This window comes from Xiphias gladius, chromosome 2 (assembly GCF_016859285.1).
Source record: "Xiphias gladius isolate SHS-SW01 ecotype Sanya breed wild chromosome 2, ASM1685928v1, whole genome shotgun sequence".
NCBI lineage: Eukaryota > Metazoa > Chordata > Actinopteri > Istiophoriformes > Xiphiidae > Xiphias > Xiphias gladius.
The window spans coordinates 5,549,784-5,567,513 of record NC_053401.1 but is presented as its reverse complement, the minus strand read 5'-3'; the positions used below and the strand labels follow the sequence as shown (position 1 = coordinate 5,567,513).

The following is a 17,730-nucleotide window of genomic DNA, read 5'->3' as shown; positions in this document are numbered from 1 at the left end:
TCACCACAGGCTCCTGCAGGAGCTCTTAGCCCTCAAGGAGTGTGTTATTTGTCGGGTTTTCTAGGGGATCGCTGCAGTAGGGCAAACTAGAGATACTTCTCTTGGCATGGGGAAAAGGACGTGTTTGGTGAAATCTTGTTATCCAATTCTACTCATTCACAGTGTGATCGTTTGCGTTTCCTTGGTTGGAATCAGCAGAGGAGTTGCCAAGGGCACCAAGGATATCCAGGTCAAAGTGGTGGTAGCAGATGGCAAGGCCCTTTTTCACGACAATTTATTCTAGCATGCGTGACATCCACACGGCATCTCTCAGGGTACAAAGGTTGGAGCTGAGTCAGAGAAAGGTCAACTACGCCTCTTTCCTGTCATCTGCTGAGGTGGAAAGTGACATTTCAATCAATAATCAAAGGCGGAATTAGAAGAGAGGACCTTCAGGTTGCATAGACTTAATCACGATCGCACAGTTTAATGAGCGCAGCCTCTGATGTGGACGTGTTCATTTCCATCGCTGCGGTTTTGTCAAAATGACACTTTTTAAGTAGTGACAATGAATTACACTCGGTTCTGCCACTATTATAAATGGACTAATTATACCAGAAGACTGGAGCGCTGCCCAGTGCAAACACATCCCCACAACAATGTTGTGGAGCCCTGTGGAGTGTTGAAGCCTTCATTACGTGTCACTGTGGTTTTGTTCAGCTCTGTGCCTTTTCTCTAATCAGCGAATGATGAGGATGACCTTTTTTAGTCAGCCAGCCTGATGTTACAAGCGCGCAGGGAAATGAGTTTCCAGGGTGCCGTGCCACACAGACAACGTCAGCCACAGTCATTCGCAGTGCATTTTGCATTGTATTGTATTATTCTCGTGAAATAGGTTGAAAGCAAGAAAACTTTTAAGACTTTTTGTACGTGTGTACGGATTATGAGTGTGTGATGAGTTAAGAGTAGGATCATGAATGTAAAGCTAGTATTATCAAATGAGAACAATGATTTGTTCAATAGGTGACCTGAAACCGCTACACAGAGCTACACAACTGATTTAGAACCTAACATTGCTGGTGCAAGTACGAATAAACTACGAAAAATCCTCCATTACAAGCTCCTACACTGTTATACTCCATCTATGATGTTTTGTTCCTTTCAGGAATTATTGTTTTCTGTACCAATTTGTCCTTATTTTGTTTTTTGTCGATCTCCGGCTCAGTTAGTTAGAAAGCCCTTCTACAGCCTCTAGAGAGAGAGAGAGAGGGAGACGAGGGAATTCTTGCATTCAGACCATGTAGCTGGATAGCTGTAAGAACCGAGAGAGTTTTTCTCAAGAAGCAAGGAAACATTAGACAACCCCCCCCCCTTTACTCAAACTACAACATGTCCTGTACCTGCATTATGTTCTAGTGTGTTTATGCCTGTGTTAGTGGAGAAATTTTTATTCTTAGTCTGCTTCTGGGACAAAATATTTCGCCCATGTTGTTGAAATTAGGAATCAGAGCTTTTGCTGTTTGAGAGATTCACACCAAAATAGGATTTTCACCATTGATATATTGATATGCTGTTAAAAATGTCTTGATGTTTGGCCAGATTTTGTTTTACCAGAACAATACAGTGCTACACAAAAAAATTGCTCAATAGATACAAGATTATCAGATTTATAATGAGTGTTCATGCGTCTTGCGATAGAGGTTTTCATTTTTGAAGGGTTTTGCGTTGTTTTTCTTTTAATCTCTCCGAACACGCATGAAACGTGGAAGCCTCATCTTTTGTTTCTGATACGCTTCTGTTCTTGTGCTTTTGTCTTTGTGTCTTGAAAAAAGATTAGAAATCTTTTAATAGAAACCCAAGTTGTTGAGGTCCATTAGTATTGAATGTTTTGCTTGCCTGCCTGTTTTCCCAGGCTCCCCTTCTGTCTTATAGTGCGTGCCTTCAAAGTGATGTCACGGGGTCATATTTTCGAAATGGGAAGTACACTGTATGTTTGGCATTCAAATCTTATGAACACTGCTGCTAAGCAACCGTCAACAAAAATGGATGTTGTCATTAGAAAACAAAAAGTAGAAAATGCCACTGTGCCACCATCACTCATGAACCCGGAGCCATCTGAAACTTTTCAATTACTTGCCAGTCCTTTTGCAAACACAGTGAACCCTATCCCACTTGAAGGCACCTTAAATCCTCTGGTGCTTTACTCAGCATATGTGATGACAATTTCAATCCTTCCTTCAATTTGATGTGAAAAATAGCGTGAAACTTTTGGAAAACGAAACCGCTTCTTCCCAAGTATTTTAATTCTGTTTGAAGCAGTAGAATCCCTTGAATGGCTAGTAAGAGAGCATAAAAGTGGGGGGAGGCGCCAGCAGTAAAATCTTTTGGACTTTATTGCATTGGTTTTTTTTTTTTTTTTGAGATTTCTGTAATGAGCCCCCATAAATATTGTTATTCCATCATCAGCACTCACTGGGAACTTTGCTCGGAGAAAGTCTTGACAATTACGTAATTAAAAAATTTGCATTAAACTCATTCAATAAGCAAGTAATTCACTAATAAGAATTCCTTCATCCTAAGTGTAGCAGAGAAAATTAACTGCTGAGAAGATCTCTGCTAGTGTCATCATTCTGCTTAATATGGCAACAGTGCATTACCCTGTAACTGTAACTTGATGTAATTTGCACTAAGTTACTTTGACTGGTGTCACAACTCCTGACAGACGTCAAAAGATACTCTGTAATTACAACTCATGACTTGCCTTTGAGCATTGTGATATCTTGATGCTGTTTTTCTAAGCTTTTTCTGGTGGATAATGAGAGAGAAAGATACTTGTGTCACCAACAGCCTCATCATTTGGATACAGCATCATCAAAATCCTTTCCTCTTTTTCTTTGGAGAAGAATCTGTCAACCTACACTGTAAGAACAACCTAATTGCAGACAGTCTGTTTGCTTCAGAGATATGCTAAATTTGGCAGTTCTGGAAGCTTGAGCTTATAGTTTTCATTGAAGGGGATGTAAAACCCTGTACAGATGTTGCACACATCTGGACCCATTTAATCCCCCAGAGCACAAAACGTTGGGTCACTGGGTCTAGATTGAAGTCAATATAGTACAATAAAGCACTCAAAGGTGCAAGCTTATTTCCCTCCACTGCATTTTCAGTGAAAGAGTGATTAGGTCAGGGTTCCTGTGAAGTCTAGCGGTGGCAAAAGTGTTAGAATATTTTACTCATGAAACAGCTCGTTAGGACAGGTAAAATGCACAACTCAGAAGAAAACAGGTAGGATAAAAGCAAAGAACAAAAGCAAGGGTTGGTAACATGCAGGTAGTCAGGACAAAGAGCGTGCCCAAAAGGCCAGTCAAAGAGACATAACAAGACAGACAAGCTGGGACAAGAAGGCTGAGTTGCATAATAAGTGTATATACTGAAGGGTTGATGAGGGGAGTGGGAACACGTGTTCAAGTGTGTGTGGCAGACATATGAGGATGACAGGCGAGAAATGCCCATGTTGGCTGCATGGCAAGGATGGAAGAGTAGGAGTTGGTGGAGACCAAAAACAGAGCTAAAAAGGAGACTGGAGACTTACATTCGCCAGGTGGCCAGGAAAACAACTTCAAATGAATAGGGATGTTGCTCTATGCCTTTAGGTTGTATAAATAGACAAGTGAACTCTAACAAGTTTGCCATATTACTTAAAACGTTAACAAGATTGCACTGAAAGTTGATCAAGAATAATAGATCAGATACTAATGCCCAGTCCAAAACAAGTCCTGCCCCAGAAAAGTACACATATTGCAGAATACCCTTTGAGAGTTTTATATCATTACTGATGCCTCAATTAATCTGGAACAGTGAAATGTATTTCATATCTTCACAGGTTAATGTGAGGCAAATGTTAATGTGTAAAATAACCATTAACTATAGCTGTCAAATAAAGAGTAAACAGTACAATATTGGCCTCTAAAAATTACTGTAGCAGAAGTTTAAAGTGGGATAACATAACACAGTTTTTGTTTCACCACTGGTGAAGTCAACGGTTTGCATCGCTTAAAATGCTGTGAATTATTTTTTTTAATGACACATTGTAAAATTTGTGAAATCCAGCAGTGCTCATGCATGTTGTTATCACTTAGCAGAGTTGGTGAGTCTGGGGTGGGATCATGTTTCCTGTGTTTCCCTCCAGCTGAAGCTATTCATAGACAGTGCATATAAGGCATGTAACGTGGGTGGTAACTCGGTATCATCGTGAACTCTGCTTCTTTTGTTCCGTCAGCGTCTTTTCTCAGCTGAAGGTATAAGACGAGTGTGGTCTTTCGGCAAGGTTATGTCAGTGCACAAGGTCATCCAGGCACTTTTTTTCCTCCCTCTCTCTGCTAGACTATTAGGTAATGAGGCACGTCATTTCACTGCACATCTGATTCGGGAATCATTTCCTGTTAATGTGACGTAACTGTGATCCCCTGCAGTCATCTCAGCTGCTTTGTCATGGAACACAATCACCCTTCAGTGCCTCAGCCCCTGGGTTTTTACACATGATCAGCCACGGCTCATCGGCTGGCCCACTTTTACATTAAGCATACAGAGCAATTGGTATTGAAGTGCACTCATGGGACATTTTTGCTCAAATCTCTTAAATCTCCGTGGTTCATTAGAGTTGCAGGGTAGCGCTAAAGACATAAACAAAAGGGAGGGAAATGTCATGCACTATATTATGTGCTAGAAATAATCCAGCGGACATGTGCTAGTTATTCAAACCCTATTTCATGCTACACTTAGACCATACCTTGATTTGTTATGTGCATGAAAAACGGCATGGCATCAAAGCAGAAAATCTTTACACATATTTTCTGTGTCTGAGATTAGATATCACTAGAAGCACTAAAGGAAAAATATGTCGCTACAGTGCCAGCAGACATTTCGTTACCCCTGAGCTGCTCAGTGAGAACTACAGAGCGAAATCATTACCACTTACTACCGTTTGTTTTTGTGTGGACATCTGCATTTACACTCCCCTGTAATCAACCACTGTGTGTCCCTGTGCTTTAAACATGGGGATAAAACTGCTAATGAACATCACATATATAGACTAGAGCTGGCTTTGAATACTTTAGTTACTACAATAGCTGTCACTATAGTTAACCATGAAACATTTAATGAATTTAAATTGTGCAGCTCCTCTCTTTGATGTAAACCTTAGGAAATTGTTTTACCACTATTTAGGTTAGAAATATTATATCAGGAAATGGGCAGGCATCACATCTGATCAGCGAGATGAAAGCACCAGCAACATCAATCTTTGAAGTTAAGATCCAAATGCCTAGACAAAGTCCTTGATGTGGATAAAGAAAATGGTGCTAATGAGCATTGCGAAAAAAAAAAAAAAACCCTCTTTCCTGGATGACCCTTGACCTCCATTTTAATGAGAAAGAAATGCTCATAAACCTCCTAGACAGATGCCCTTGCTGCTTGGAAATGTACCAGCTCATTAAAAGCTATTTAGAATCTATGTTTTTTGATATTCAGGCATAGGGGTAAAAAAAAAAAAAAAAGACGTATTCACAATGACATAAAATATTAGTACAGCGTACTAAGCAGAATATCAGCTCTTTAAAACCCCATGTGTGGGATTTCTTTTTCAGATGAAAATACTCAAGTTAATCAGGGAATGTTGTATCACTCACATGGACGTGAACAAATCTCTGTTGTTCTCAGCTGTCACTGAAGGTCGGTTCACCTCGCAATACACATGTCCAGCCACAGACCAGCACACCTCTGTCCGCCCCGACACCGCTGGTACCTAAAACCTCCAAGACCGCCAAAAGGGCGGAGTCGCCGCTCTTGACAACAACTGCTAACAGAACTTTCTGTCCTTAACTTACAGTTACCAACACAAGTTTGTTTACACTGTCCCACCCTCCCACAGACAACTGTGGTTTCGATGTAGAAACCGGATGAAATTCTTACTGGCTTGTAAAGCTGTGTGTGTGTGTGTGGGGGGGGGGGGGCATCTTGTTGTGGGGGAGCTAGAGAGATGGCAGCAGTAAGCAACTTCATATTTTTACAGCTTTTATTTGACACCTCTGAGTTAAAAAATAAAATACAAAACACAATCATAGCCCATTTTCACGATATAGGACCTTTAATACGAGTCAGCGGGAACATTAAAAAGCCAGTTTTGGACAGTATTTAACCCACTTTTATAGCTAAGTGTAGCTTAATTACCTAGTTAGCCACAACCCATAAAATGTGCTAGCGGCAGATGTCGTTTCATTTTAGCTGGCAAAATTGACAGTTCCTGTCCTGCAGTGATATGACTGTTTTCTATATCCCCATCCGAATTAAATCAGTAACCCATTGTTTGAAAAATGACGAACAAGTGGTAAATCGAGTGGGAACTCTGCCAGCATTATCGTTGGAAATTGGATTATTTATTGTGCAGGAACAGAAAGCTTGAGAGGCGAGACCACAATAGCTAAGCGGGGTGGCGCTTAGAGAAATGTCAACTGGGGAATGGCGAGCAGGTGCGCAGGTGGGTGTGGGGAATAGGTGACTGGGACTGGCTCACGGAGGGCAACTGCTAGTTGGATAGGATATGGAATGGCTGGCAGGCAAAATGGACCCAAAAAAGAATTTGTGGATGTGTAGAGTTGTTTGACTAATGGCTTATTAGCATCATCCTGATGACTCGCCCCATTGCCAGCTCTCACCTGCCAATGCAGTTCGCCCTGGACTAGTTTATCTGAGCCGAAACCGGTGTTGATGGGAACTGAACTTGCAATTTCAAGTGGATCAATACAATTCTCAGTGCTTCATTACACTGTACTTGGAATAGAAACAGGCGTTGGATTTCTGTGAGGCGTGCCCATTGTCTTATGTAGTATAAAGGCGAAATGAAATAAAGGGTATATTCGTAGTATGTATCATGTTTCCTTTTTATGTCCTTATAAAATATTCACACAGTCAGAGCTCAAGACTACTTCTTTTCTTGTCTCCCACAGTTCTGGAAACAGTAAAAGCTGCTCTGTCTCTTGTCTGCTTTATTGAGTTACTTTATATTCCCAGAATTCAATATCAGTGTGCGTTTGTGTGTGTGTGTGTGTGTGTGTGTGTGTGTGTGTGTGTGTGTGTGTGTGTGTGTGTGTGTGTGTGTGTGTGTGTGTGTGTGAGTCTGATGTCCTAAAGAACAATTTGTGTTTATCACTGTGTTCTGAGAAAAGAAACACTGGTAATAGGATGACAGTTTGGAGAGAAACTGATTAGTCAGTCTCTATCCACTGCTTGCTGAAATAACACCTGTTTTCCTGAAGCTGTGTACGTCCCATTACTGTGTAGATGCAGGGCCCTTTAAATCAACTTTAATTGTGATTAGGGGCTGCAACTTGTACAGTAATTATTTTCATTGTTGATTAAACGGTTGACTGTTTAGTCTATTAAATGTTACAGAATACTGAAAAATGCCCATTTGTCCAACACACCAAGGTGACAAGTGGCTTGTTTTGTCAGATCAGAGGTCCAGAACCAAAAGAAGTTCATTTTAAAGTGACGTAAAACAGAGAAAAAGCAGCAAATGTTTGGCATTTTTGCTTGATAAATATCTTAAACATTCGATTACTTAAATTGTTATTGATTAATCAACTAGTTGTTTACTCCATTTGTCTTTTATGTGTATATCTATCTATATATATATATATATATATATGAGATACACGAGCATCTCTGGCTACTATAGAACACATGTACTTTAATATAGAGAATGTGTACATATGCACCGGTGCCTGTTCTGTGTTCATCTGTCCCCGCTTGGCTACAAAGCTGTGGAAGGTCTTAAAAAAAAGATGCTGCTGTTGCATGGTGTGGTGACATGAATCTAAACCAGCAGCTCAACTGTCAAGTCAAATGTGGTGGAGATGTTCTGCTGCTGTTAGCGTGTGATGTCAAATCAACCGGATGAACTCTGAAATGCATCTAAATAAAATACATTTGAAAGCAGTCCCAAAACTAATTTTTCTGGTGTTTGAAGAGCTTAAAGATTTATTCATCATGTGTGAGGATTGGAGCTTCTCCCTGTTTTATTTTTAAAAAAAAAAAGAAAATTTGAATATTTTTGAAGGTTGGACAATTATTCAAAACGAGCAATCTGAAGACATAACCCTGGGTCTGGGAACTACTTATTGGCTTTTTCAATATCCTAACACTTTATAGACCAAACAATTGATAATAAATAAATAATCAACAGATTAATCTATTAAAAATCATTTGTTGCCACATTAGCCATGTAGTACATGTAACAACAAACAGATCAATCTATTTTAGGGTGAAAGAACAATATGGGGAAAACTCACCAGCGCCACTCTAAAACTGTACCAATCATCCCTCTTAATGTGGTCACTCTCTGGTCACACAGGTTGAATAAAACATGCTATTGACCCAACAGTCCAAGTCCAGTGATTGAGTACCAAATCACTTCCCTGTCCATCCATTATGTATCACGATTGGGCAAGCCGGTTTCAGAGGGCGAGAAATGAATGGGCCAAGCTGACGGACTCATTCAAGAGAGGGTAATTAGGGGAGGAGAGCTCAGTTGACCCCCGAAGTCACCGCCTCTAACTTAAGGCTTACAGTTTAGTGTAAATGCTTTGTAATGACTACCAGTGCCTACCCTAACTAGGTAGTGTTAACCTTTGAGCAAATGCGTACCCGGCCTATTCCCCCTCTCCTTTATTCTCATGCGTAAAAGCCGAGCCAATGAAAACGATCCGTGGATGGGGTTGCCGGTCCGTCTTTCTTGCCAATGCTGGCCTTGAGTCTATTTCCTATTACCCTACCCGCTGATTCCCTCCAGCACCTTTTTCTCCTGGCTGTGCCCATACACATGCACTCATACCCATCCTCTCCTCCTTCTCCTTCTGTCAGACGTTGCCAGGGCTATCGAGCTGCTGGAGAAGCTGCAGGAGTCGGGTGACGTCCCCGGTCACAAGCTCCAGTCTCTGAAGAAGGTCCTTCAGAGTGAGTTCTGCACAGCCATCAGAGAGGTGAGTCACCATCACGGAGGGAACCACTGGTCCGTGAACACCAACATGACTCATGTGTTTTGATTCTTTTTCTTCTCCTTTGGTGCGATATTTTTGCACTGCTCCTCCAGTCAGTCATTGTGGTCACTGCTGTGACGTTTCTCCTCGGTGCTGCTGTTGAAGTTGCTGCTCTGTCACCTCTTCGGTCACGGTTGCTGCGTTGTCCGTCCCAACATCTTAATACTTTCTCTGTTTATTCCAAAGAAATCAGAAAAGTAAAGCACATCACTTTTTGTGGAAAAAAAAAAAATCCTTGACAATAGCTGACTCATTGCACTAGTAAGTACTGTGTAAGTTATGCTGCAACTTTGTCGAGAACGGGTTACACACGATGCCGACCGCAGCAGCTGTGAGTGGCTGCTTGGTCGCCAACTCCGTCATGATCAGACGCCGACGTTTGAAGTACACGAAGTAACTCAGCACAGTGGCATAGAAACCCCACCACCACCATTTAGCACTTTGGTGGTGTAATCGCACAAATATACTGCATTTCCTCAAATAGTGACAAGGGCCTTTATATTACTCTCAAATGCTGAAGGTAACAGGCCTTTATTAAAGGCAGACCTTTATTTCTAATTCCCTCTGTTTGGTAAGTATAATTAGTCATATTTGAATAAGTCTTGTCTTGATCTGCTCCCGTTTGCCCTGTTAATATTCCAGCATTATGCTGTTAATACAAACTCAACACTCCCTGTAAACATTTCAAATTAAAAGCCCTCTAGCAGTTCAGTGGAGAGAAACCCCTTCATTTCTTAACGGGGCTTTTCTTGTGAAACAGTTTGCATTCATACCATATGCAACAACATCCGGACGGCACTAAAAGACCACGAAGCAAAGTGGATCAGAATGCATTAATCAAATGCCACCCCTGTGTCAGTTTGAACCCTGTGAAACACACCGGGTACATTTATTGGAAATATCCTCTTAAAATTTCTCTTTCCCTTATTTCCCTGCAGCCGCTCTTGTTTTTCCTCTCATCTCTGTATGTTTACGATATGAAGTGGATTGCTAAAGTCTAGGGGGAAGCACAAATGTTTCTCTCAAGGTCTCTCAAGTTGCTCACACAGAACCTTGGGTTCTGTACGAGCACACCCTCAGAACAGGCGGCTAGTGCTTCATCAAAGTGCATTATTGGTGAAGAGGTTCTTTAGAAAAAAAACTAGTAAAAGAGGTTATGAGAGCGATTTTTATGCTGCATTTATGTTGTATGTTTGTGCTTATAATGAAATCTTATCATGGCCAAGAGGGAAGTTTTCTGAATGATGAATAATGGATGAGGGAAAAAAAAAAACCTATTAATGCAGGAGACTGGACAAAAATTAATAAAACAAATAATCTTTGAATTATTGGCTAAATGATGAAGTAACATTAAGCAAACAATTAGTCTCATATAGCATAGAAGACTTTCTCTTTTTTTTTATATCCCAGCCACTCTTTTTAGGTCTCTTTCTTTCCTTCGGATGCATGCCTTCTCTCTGATGACCCAAATGCTGCACAGGATGAAAGCTTCATCCTCAACGACCCTTTTGCTTACAGCAGACTTGAGTTGTAGAGACGCTGCAGCTGAACACGGTGCCGACTTTAGGGTAAAACCACCTGTTTGCAACGTAGTCTTTAACACTGGCATGACAGCCTAACTTCCAAACAGCTTTTTGATCAGTCGCCGGGCGCAACAGGGCTGCGGGTGTTTCAGATAGCAAACAAAAGCTAGTTATTCTAGTTATTATCCGATTAAGACATGTGAGATATACTTATATTATTCGGGTTATAGGAGCATTCCTTGGGCATTTATAAAGCCCATTTGACACGTGGTCTTCTGCCACTGTTTGTAGTCAGATCTGTATGTTCTGCACAAACCAGCAAGACAAAAAAAACGCCCACATTTCTGGACGGAAGGAGAAACATACCTATTTTTAAACATTATGAAAGACTTGATTATCAGCAGCTTTTTGGGTCTGCGCAAATGTCGCACCGCCGACCTTTCTCAATAAGTCGGTGGAAAGTAATGAAAGAGGGAGGGAGGCGTTTTAGATTAATCAGAGTGTGCACGGCTGCATGTAAACAGGATTATTAGGGGAATATTCATTTTCATCAGCCATGTAAACAGCTTAGTATCAATATTGTCTTCTTAAGAATAAGTGCAAAAACTGGAATATTTGATGCATGGGAAAGTTGTGAGATTGTCGCCCCTGATTTATTAATGCCGGAGCTGAACACCAAAACTCAGAGCGTCAGTTAATTTTTTTGACTGCATGAAAAAAAAAAAGAGTATTTAAATGATAACAGGGCCAGAAAACATTACGAGCATTTCATTAACTGGAAGGTTTGATAAGCTTGTTGCGCTGAATTTTAATTGAGCAAATCACTGTTAGAGATTGGTTTTAATCGCATTTCACGGGGACGGAATAAAGTGTTGAATGTTGAGATGCTGAAGGCATGTTAAAATGCTTTCAGTGGCATGCACGCAAAACGACCTACCAGTGATCCATCATCTTAACACCACTCATCAGGTGGATGGAGTACAGAGCAAACGAGATCACTCACTCACCGGCTGTAACGGGCCGATAACGACAGATCTTGTATATTTTCTACTGTCTGTCGGTGTTGATGTACTGTAGCATTACCCAGTGACATGTAATCGATCAGCAAACAGGACCACGAAGAGCCGGGGAAAACGGATCACAGATGCCAGGATGGCCTCCGTGTCGCAAGTTAATCGTATACAAAGTGACCGTATAATTTGTCCTGGAATGAAGGCAGACAATTAGCAGACTTGATCAGTATGTCAGGGAGTAGCTCCACTTTAAATTAAGGGAAGTGATTTTACTCCTGCAGAGTACAAAATAACCTTAATAAGTTTTCAATTACTGATCTGTATCAGTAACTCCAGGATTTTCTACTCCAGCTACGGAGATTTATGGTTTACAAAACTCATTTTCTAAGCCAAAGGTTTTTGGCACTTTGTCTTTGTAACTTAAAGATTAATAAGGGGTAAACAAAATAATGAAGAGGGTCTTTTCACAATTACAAACACTGCTTCCAAATTGGGTCCCATTGGATTTAGTGATAACAGACGGTCATTATACCGTGTTTCACAGGAAGTGATAGGGGAAAGGTTGGGATGGGTGGTTTTGCATACAAGGCGCAGGACTTTAATGCTAGAAAACTAGGGTTTCTTTTCCTTCACAGTATGTGCTGTTAGGTTTTTTTGCTATTAAAGCACTTAAAAGTTATGGATAGAAAAAGATCATGGTTTTGGTTAATAACTGAATAGTAAATGCATTTTTGTGTTGAATTTTTCAATATTTAACACCGCTACCTTTCCCTAACCCCTAACCCAGTGCTTTGAGTTTCCCAAACACAGCTGTAAAAATGTCAATTACGCTTTAGCTGCCATTTGGACATTGGTAGGGAAACAAATGACACACGTTGACAGCGAGCAGTTTCTCTGTGAGCATAGCTTGTAGGAAACAGCAGAGCTCCAGTGAGGCCAAACCTGCCAGTGACGTAGTTCAAAAAACTGCAAAGTTATTTAAACGGTCTGAAAAATGGTGCCACTGTGTCAAACGGGAACCGTACAAAGCAAAGAGGAAGGAACTACCAAACAAGAAGTTGACAGACGTACAGAGTATACTATACTATACAGTGTAGAGTGCTGACAAATGGTGCTGTTTCACATGACACATGATTTCATGCCCTTTATACCTGTGGTAATTTAGTTAGTATTGTTAAGCAGTGCTGTAAAGTAACTGAGTAATTATTTATTTTTAAATAATTGATTACTTTATAGTACTGCTCCCCTATACTGTGTATCCAAGGTAAATATTCTACTGTATAATCCATCGCATTTATTTGACGGCGTTAGTTACTAGTTACTTGGCAGATTTTGATTTCACTGACGAATCATATGATCGGTTTATATTCATTATTATAGCTGGATTGGAGGTCAGTTGATCCGTAAATTACTTATACTTATATATTTCAGTCATCCTTTCTGCAGAATTTTAACAGCTCATAAGCTTTATCCCATAAAATTTAGGGCTACATCCATTTTTCAGCAAGTGTCTAGTCATAATAATGGAAAGTGCGCCAACACTGGCAATGACACCACAGTATGTAGAAGCGCTGACATTATGCAAAGTGACAGGAAAGAAGAAAAGACTAGTCTTCTCCTCTCGTGGGGCCCAGCTCTGCTCCGCTCTGGCCTGCTCAGGGAAGCCTGGCACATCCTGGCACCGACTGCGTGTCTGGCAGCCGGCTGACTGATCTCAGTGCCGGTCACTGGAGTGCGATGGCAATGACTCTCAAAAAAAAAAAAAAAAAAAAAAACTCTGAAAAAAGAGGCCTCGGCAGCAGCATCCGCAGCAGCTGCTGCTGCCCTTCGCCAAGAGGCAAGGATGCAGACCACTTCACCCACAAAGAGCTGGTTAAACACAGCCCCCAGGGAAACCATCAGAGATGCTCTGGGATTACTGAGCGGCAGCGAGGCTGAGTAATGGTAGTCGATTACAGGTTTTCGAGAGCCGATGATACAACAGTTTCTCTCTGTGGTGCTGAAGCCAGCTGGAGGACAGGTTGTAAGTGCTGGGTATTGCATACTGTAGTTTTTTACTGTTATTACTCAGAGCATTAAAGGAGTTGTTGTGGTGGAATAACACCGTTCTCAGCAGCTGTGTCCCCCCCGACGCACTGTTGCACTGGAGACAATTAGGAGGCAGGGCACAGAGTGGAAGGGAATGTCAGTGGGAAAGCAGCAGTTAGGCAGGATCTAATGGCCTGATATGCACAAGTCCTTTTCAGTGCGTCTGTTTGTGACAAGAGAAAGCATTTACGACCACAGGGCTGACTTTTCTACCAGATGATCTGTTCCTCTCACACGCGGCGTCCCTCTACTTCAGCCTCTGAAAACACATAAAAAGAAATGCTTTCAACTTCGACATCACTTTTAAGAACCACGGTGGTGTTTTTGTCAATTTTAGCCCATTTACTGTACATACCTATACTTTACATTGCTACCAACCATCTTCCAAAATGTTATACTTTTTTATTCATTCTTTAAAGTATTTCTCCAATGAAAAGCCAGTTATTTCAGTATGTTAGCAAAATAAACTTAAAGAGACTTTAAACTTACCTAATTAAAGAGAACACTTTAGTGTCTTTCGTTTTTGTCAATATCGTGTATGGTTGGCAATTTTAAAAAACTTCATGTTTTTTTTGTGTCAGTGGGATCTCCAAGTTTTTAAACTGGAGTAAGAGAAGCTGCCAGGGTCACATCATGTTCTTCGCTAGTTCCATGTCTGTTGTATTTTTTGTCTTTTGGGTTTGATTTTTTTTTTTTTTTTTTTTTTGACATCGAACTTGAACGTGAACGCTGTGCTGTTTGGCAGATCTCGAAAGTCAGGCTTCCCAACAACACATGGACGCACCACCGTGGAAGGAATAAATCAGCATCTTCAACCACACAAATTACGAACAAAATGATAAGATAACTTTGAAAAAGAATCTTCACCGTGATGGAGTACCGTTCTCAAGCAATTCTGAAGTATCCGAAAGTTCATTTTCATAACATAATGACATTTATCTGAATTCAATTGCTCCCTGGAAAAGGAGAAACAAAAGAACAATATGGTTTGTAGTAAAAGAAATTTAAAAAGCTAAAACACTAGTACAGTACAGGAACAGTTTCCTCCATTTTTCTTCACTTCTTGCTATGTAATTCTATACTAATTCATTTTGACCAAACTCACATCTCTTGCCTAAATGTCATCCATCAGTGTTAAAAGAGCCATAAAGCACAGGTTAAACTGTGAGTCCAACCTTTCTGTTGTTCATTTTGATCACACTCACTTCTGTGACATTTCATTATTGCAGATGACCTTTCTTTCTAGTCTAGGCCTGGTGTTAATCTGTGATATGATTCCTTCCCTCACACACATATTTGATTTAGCTCATTTCACAGTCTGGTGGGCCGACGCAGGGCCTGACAAGGTGGTCCTACTAAACTTGTCTGTACAGTAAGGAACACAATGTAAATCCCACTCCAAACCTGAACCCCGACGGACAATACGTCTACATCAGCAGATTTGATCGAACATGAATCAGACTTGTTAAGGATGACAGTCCAACTGTTATCAATATGAAGAATGGATGGCAGGGAAAAGAGCCTGTTCAGCAGTGTTGGGCTAAATGACAAAGAGACAGATTTGATGAGCTGGTTCGTCTTTCCCCGCCGCGTTCATCAGTCACGAGGGTGGGGAGAGGATCCCGTGTCTCTGCGTTTGTCTCACTGAATCAGCCTGAAAGAGTTGTCAGGGTCAATCAGCCCTGCAAATGGGAAAGGAAGGACACAAGGCGAGATGACTGGAGGAGCTAACCAGCTGGAAATGATGGAGAGCGGGAATTTGCAGTATATTGGGTTAGAGTGTCCCATCTGACGAACACGGGAAGCACAAAAAATAGGCCAGAGCGAGCGAATAATTCATCAGCTCTACCATTGCTGCTGATTTTCCACTTCAGCAGAGATTTCCAATCAACATAATAGACTGTGTTTTTATAAAAGCAAAAGCAAGCAAGGGTGGGAGATTTGTGTGGCTTCCATCCTGATGCCTCTGCCTTCCACATCACATTAAGTTAAAGGATGGAAGGTATGATTATTATTATTATTATTCTCCCTCCGTGTAGTGGTTAGCACCGTCTAGAGGGGAAGTGCATTCTTTAGTTCTTCACAGGCTTTGACCTCGCTTTTAACCCCCCCCCCTCGTCTGTCTTTGGTGAAACAGGCAGGAGGGAATCACGTAGGAGAGGGTGGACCAAAGGCATCAGTGTTTTAGGGTAAGATAGTGAAGATGCTTGGCAGAAAGAAAGGCAGGAGGGGAATTTAAAAGATGCCTTCAGGACAACCAGCCTTTCAAGAGCAAAGTGCAGCCATGATAAGAGAAGACTGACATTCAAAAGCACACAGCTATTTTTTTCCACCTCATGTGCCTGTAACTCACTGCAAAGCAATCAGGTTAAATATGAAAAGAGAGATTGAATGTGCATCTTGTTTTGCCTTCTTTTGAGCACTATCATACATTTCTCAGTTAATAATCATTTCTTATGCACAAACAAAACTAAATCTGTTTTATAAGCTTGAAAATCTGTAATTAAGAGAATTTTAAAGCCGCACTACTCAAGGATTTTTACAGCAACAATGGATGAAATGACACTCACAGGGATGAATCCACAGAGAGTTATCACCCAAATTTCAGCTGGCGTTTTAATGTCTTTCAGCATTGTTTTGGGTTTTCTGGCCAAAGATTTTACTGGTTTGGTTCAATCTGGCCATCTTCATCAACCCACTACCAGCAGCAGCAGGGCAGCTGCTTTCAGCAAAAAGTTCTGATAAGCCCACTGAACACTACCTGCCCAGTACTAAAACAGTAGACGGACGAAGGCGGCCACCAGCTGGGGAACGGAGTGGCGCAGATACTTCCCCTCAGGAACTGCCGGAGACCAAAATGAAGCTGAAAGGAGGATCAATATTGGAGTTACATTTGCCAGTCAGCCAAAAAGAAACAACTCCAAATGAATCCTAATGTTGCTCAGCCTTTGCCGGATGTGTATGTTACCTACTTGATAATAAGGGATAATATTTCATGATGTGTCATGGCTTGTTTTGCTACCTCTCAGTGGCCCAAAAAAAAATATTAATGTTAAAGTGTAGACTTTATCATCTTCCCTAAATTTTCAGTTTTTATTCACGCTTACGCGGCTTGCAGTATTAATATCCACCAAAAACCAAACCATAACATAAAGTACATGTCCCTGCAGGTTTGGCTGTGTTATTAAAACTTGCTATTCTCAGACTAAATGGGTATAAAATAGGATGAAAAGTTCTATATTTTATATAAAATGTTACGAAATGGATACAAAAAAATTGAGGGATCTGCTAGTAAGACGAGGGGCCTCCCTCGTGATTAATTAAGCCTTTAGCTGCTAAATAAGTTTTAAAATCCATCACTGATGCACACTGGGAGACAACTAAGAATTTTCATTCCTCCTTCAATTCATTACCTTTTAACTCAGCTCTGTGCCACTTTTTCTCTTGAACCAGATGCCAAATATCTCAGGAGCTCCGCAGGTCTATCCGTGACAGTCTTGTCATGTTTGAAAAGAACCATTGCTTGACATTTACCTGAGAAAGACCAATGTTTGATGGCCCGTAAGCCATTACTTTAACAGACGGATGAAGCCAGCATCGTTGCAGATTCCGTGTCTGGGAAGTGCTAAGCGGTAGAGACAGTTGCCGTCAGAACTAGAATGGCACTCAGTGGAGCGCGTGCCACAACCACGGCCACAAATGTCAACAAAAATGTCGAAAAAATGCCGTATCAATGTGGCAATGTTGAGGAAAGTGATTAAAAAAAATTCCTGGATCCTGCGCCAAAATTGAATGGTTTCTTCCCTGGCCAGTGCCACCTTCCCTCCACCAAGTTTGGTGCAAATTGGTTCGGTGCTTTTTGCATGATCCTGCTGACAAACAAACACGCCAACAAACAGACACGTGTGAAAACCTCCGTGGCAGAGGTAATCAATAGGTGTAATTAGCAGTTGCACTAGTGTTTTATAAAAAGGATAACTGAGGGGAAAAGGAAGCCACTCTGCAGACAGACAAAGGCAAGGAACAGCTTTA

At 41.1% G+C, this 17,730-nt stretch overlaps 1 protein-coding gene across 2 annotated transcripts in view; it reads left to right on the top strand.

The window, feature by feature from the left end:
• The window catches only part of lin7a (lin-7 homolog A (C. elegans)), a 40,189-nt gene that overhangs the window by 10,590 nt on the left and 11,869 nt on the right, over positions 1-17,730 (top strand). For both annotated transcript variants that reach the window (XM_040145787.1, XM_040145777.1), the window contains exon 2: positions 8,899-9,017. In XM_040145787.1, coding sequence (XP_040001721.1) covers positions 8,899-9,017 — 119 coding nt within the window. The remainder of the gene's footprint in view (positions 1-8,898; positions 9,018-17,730) is intronic.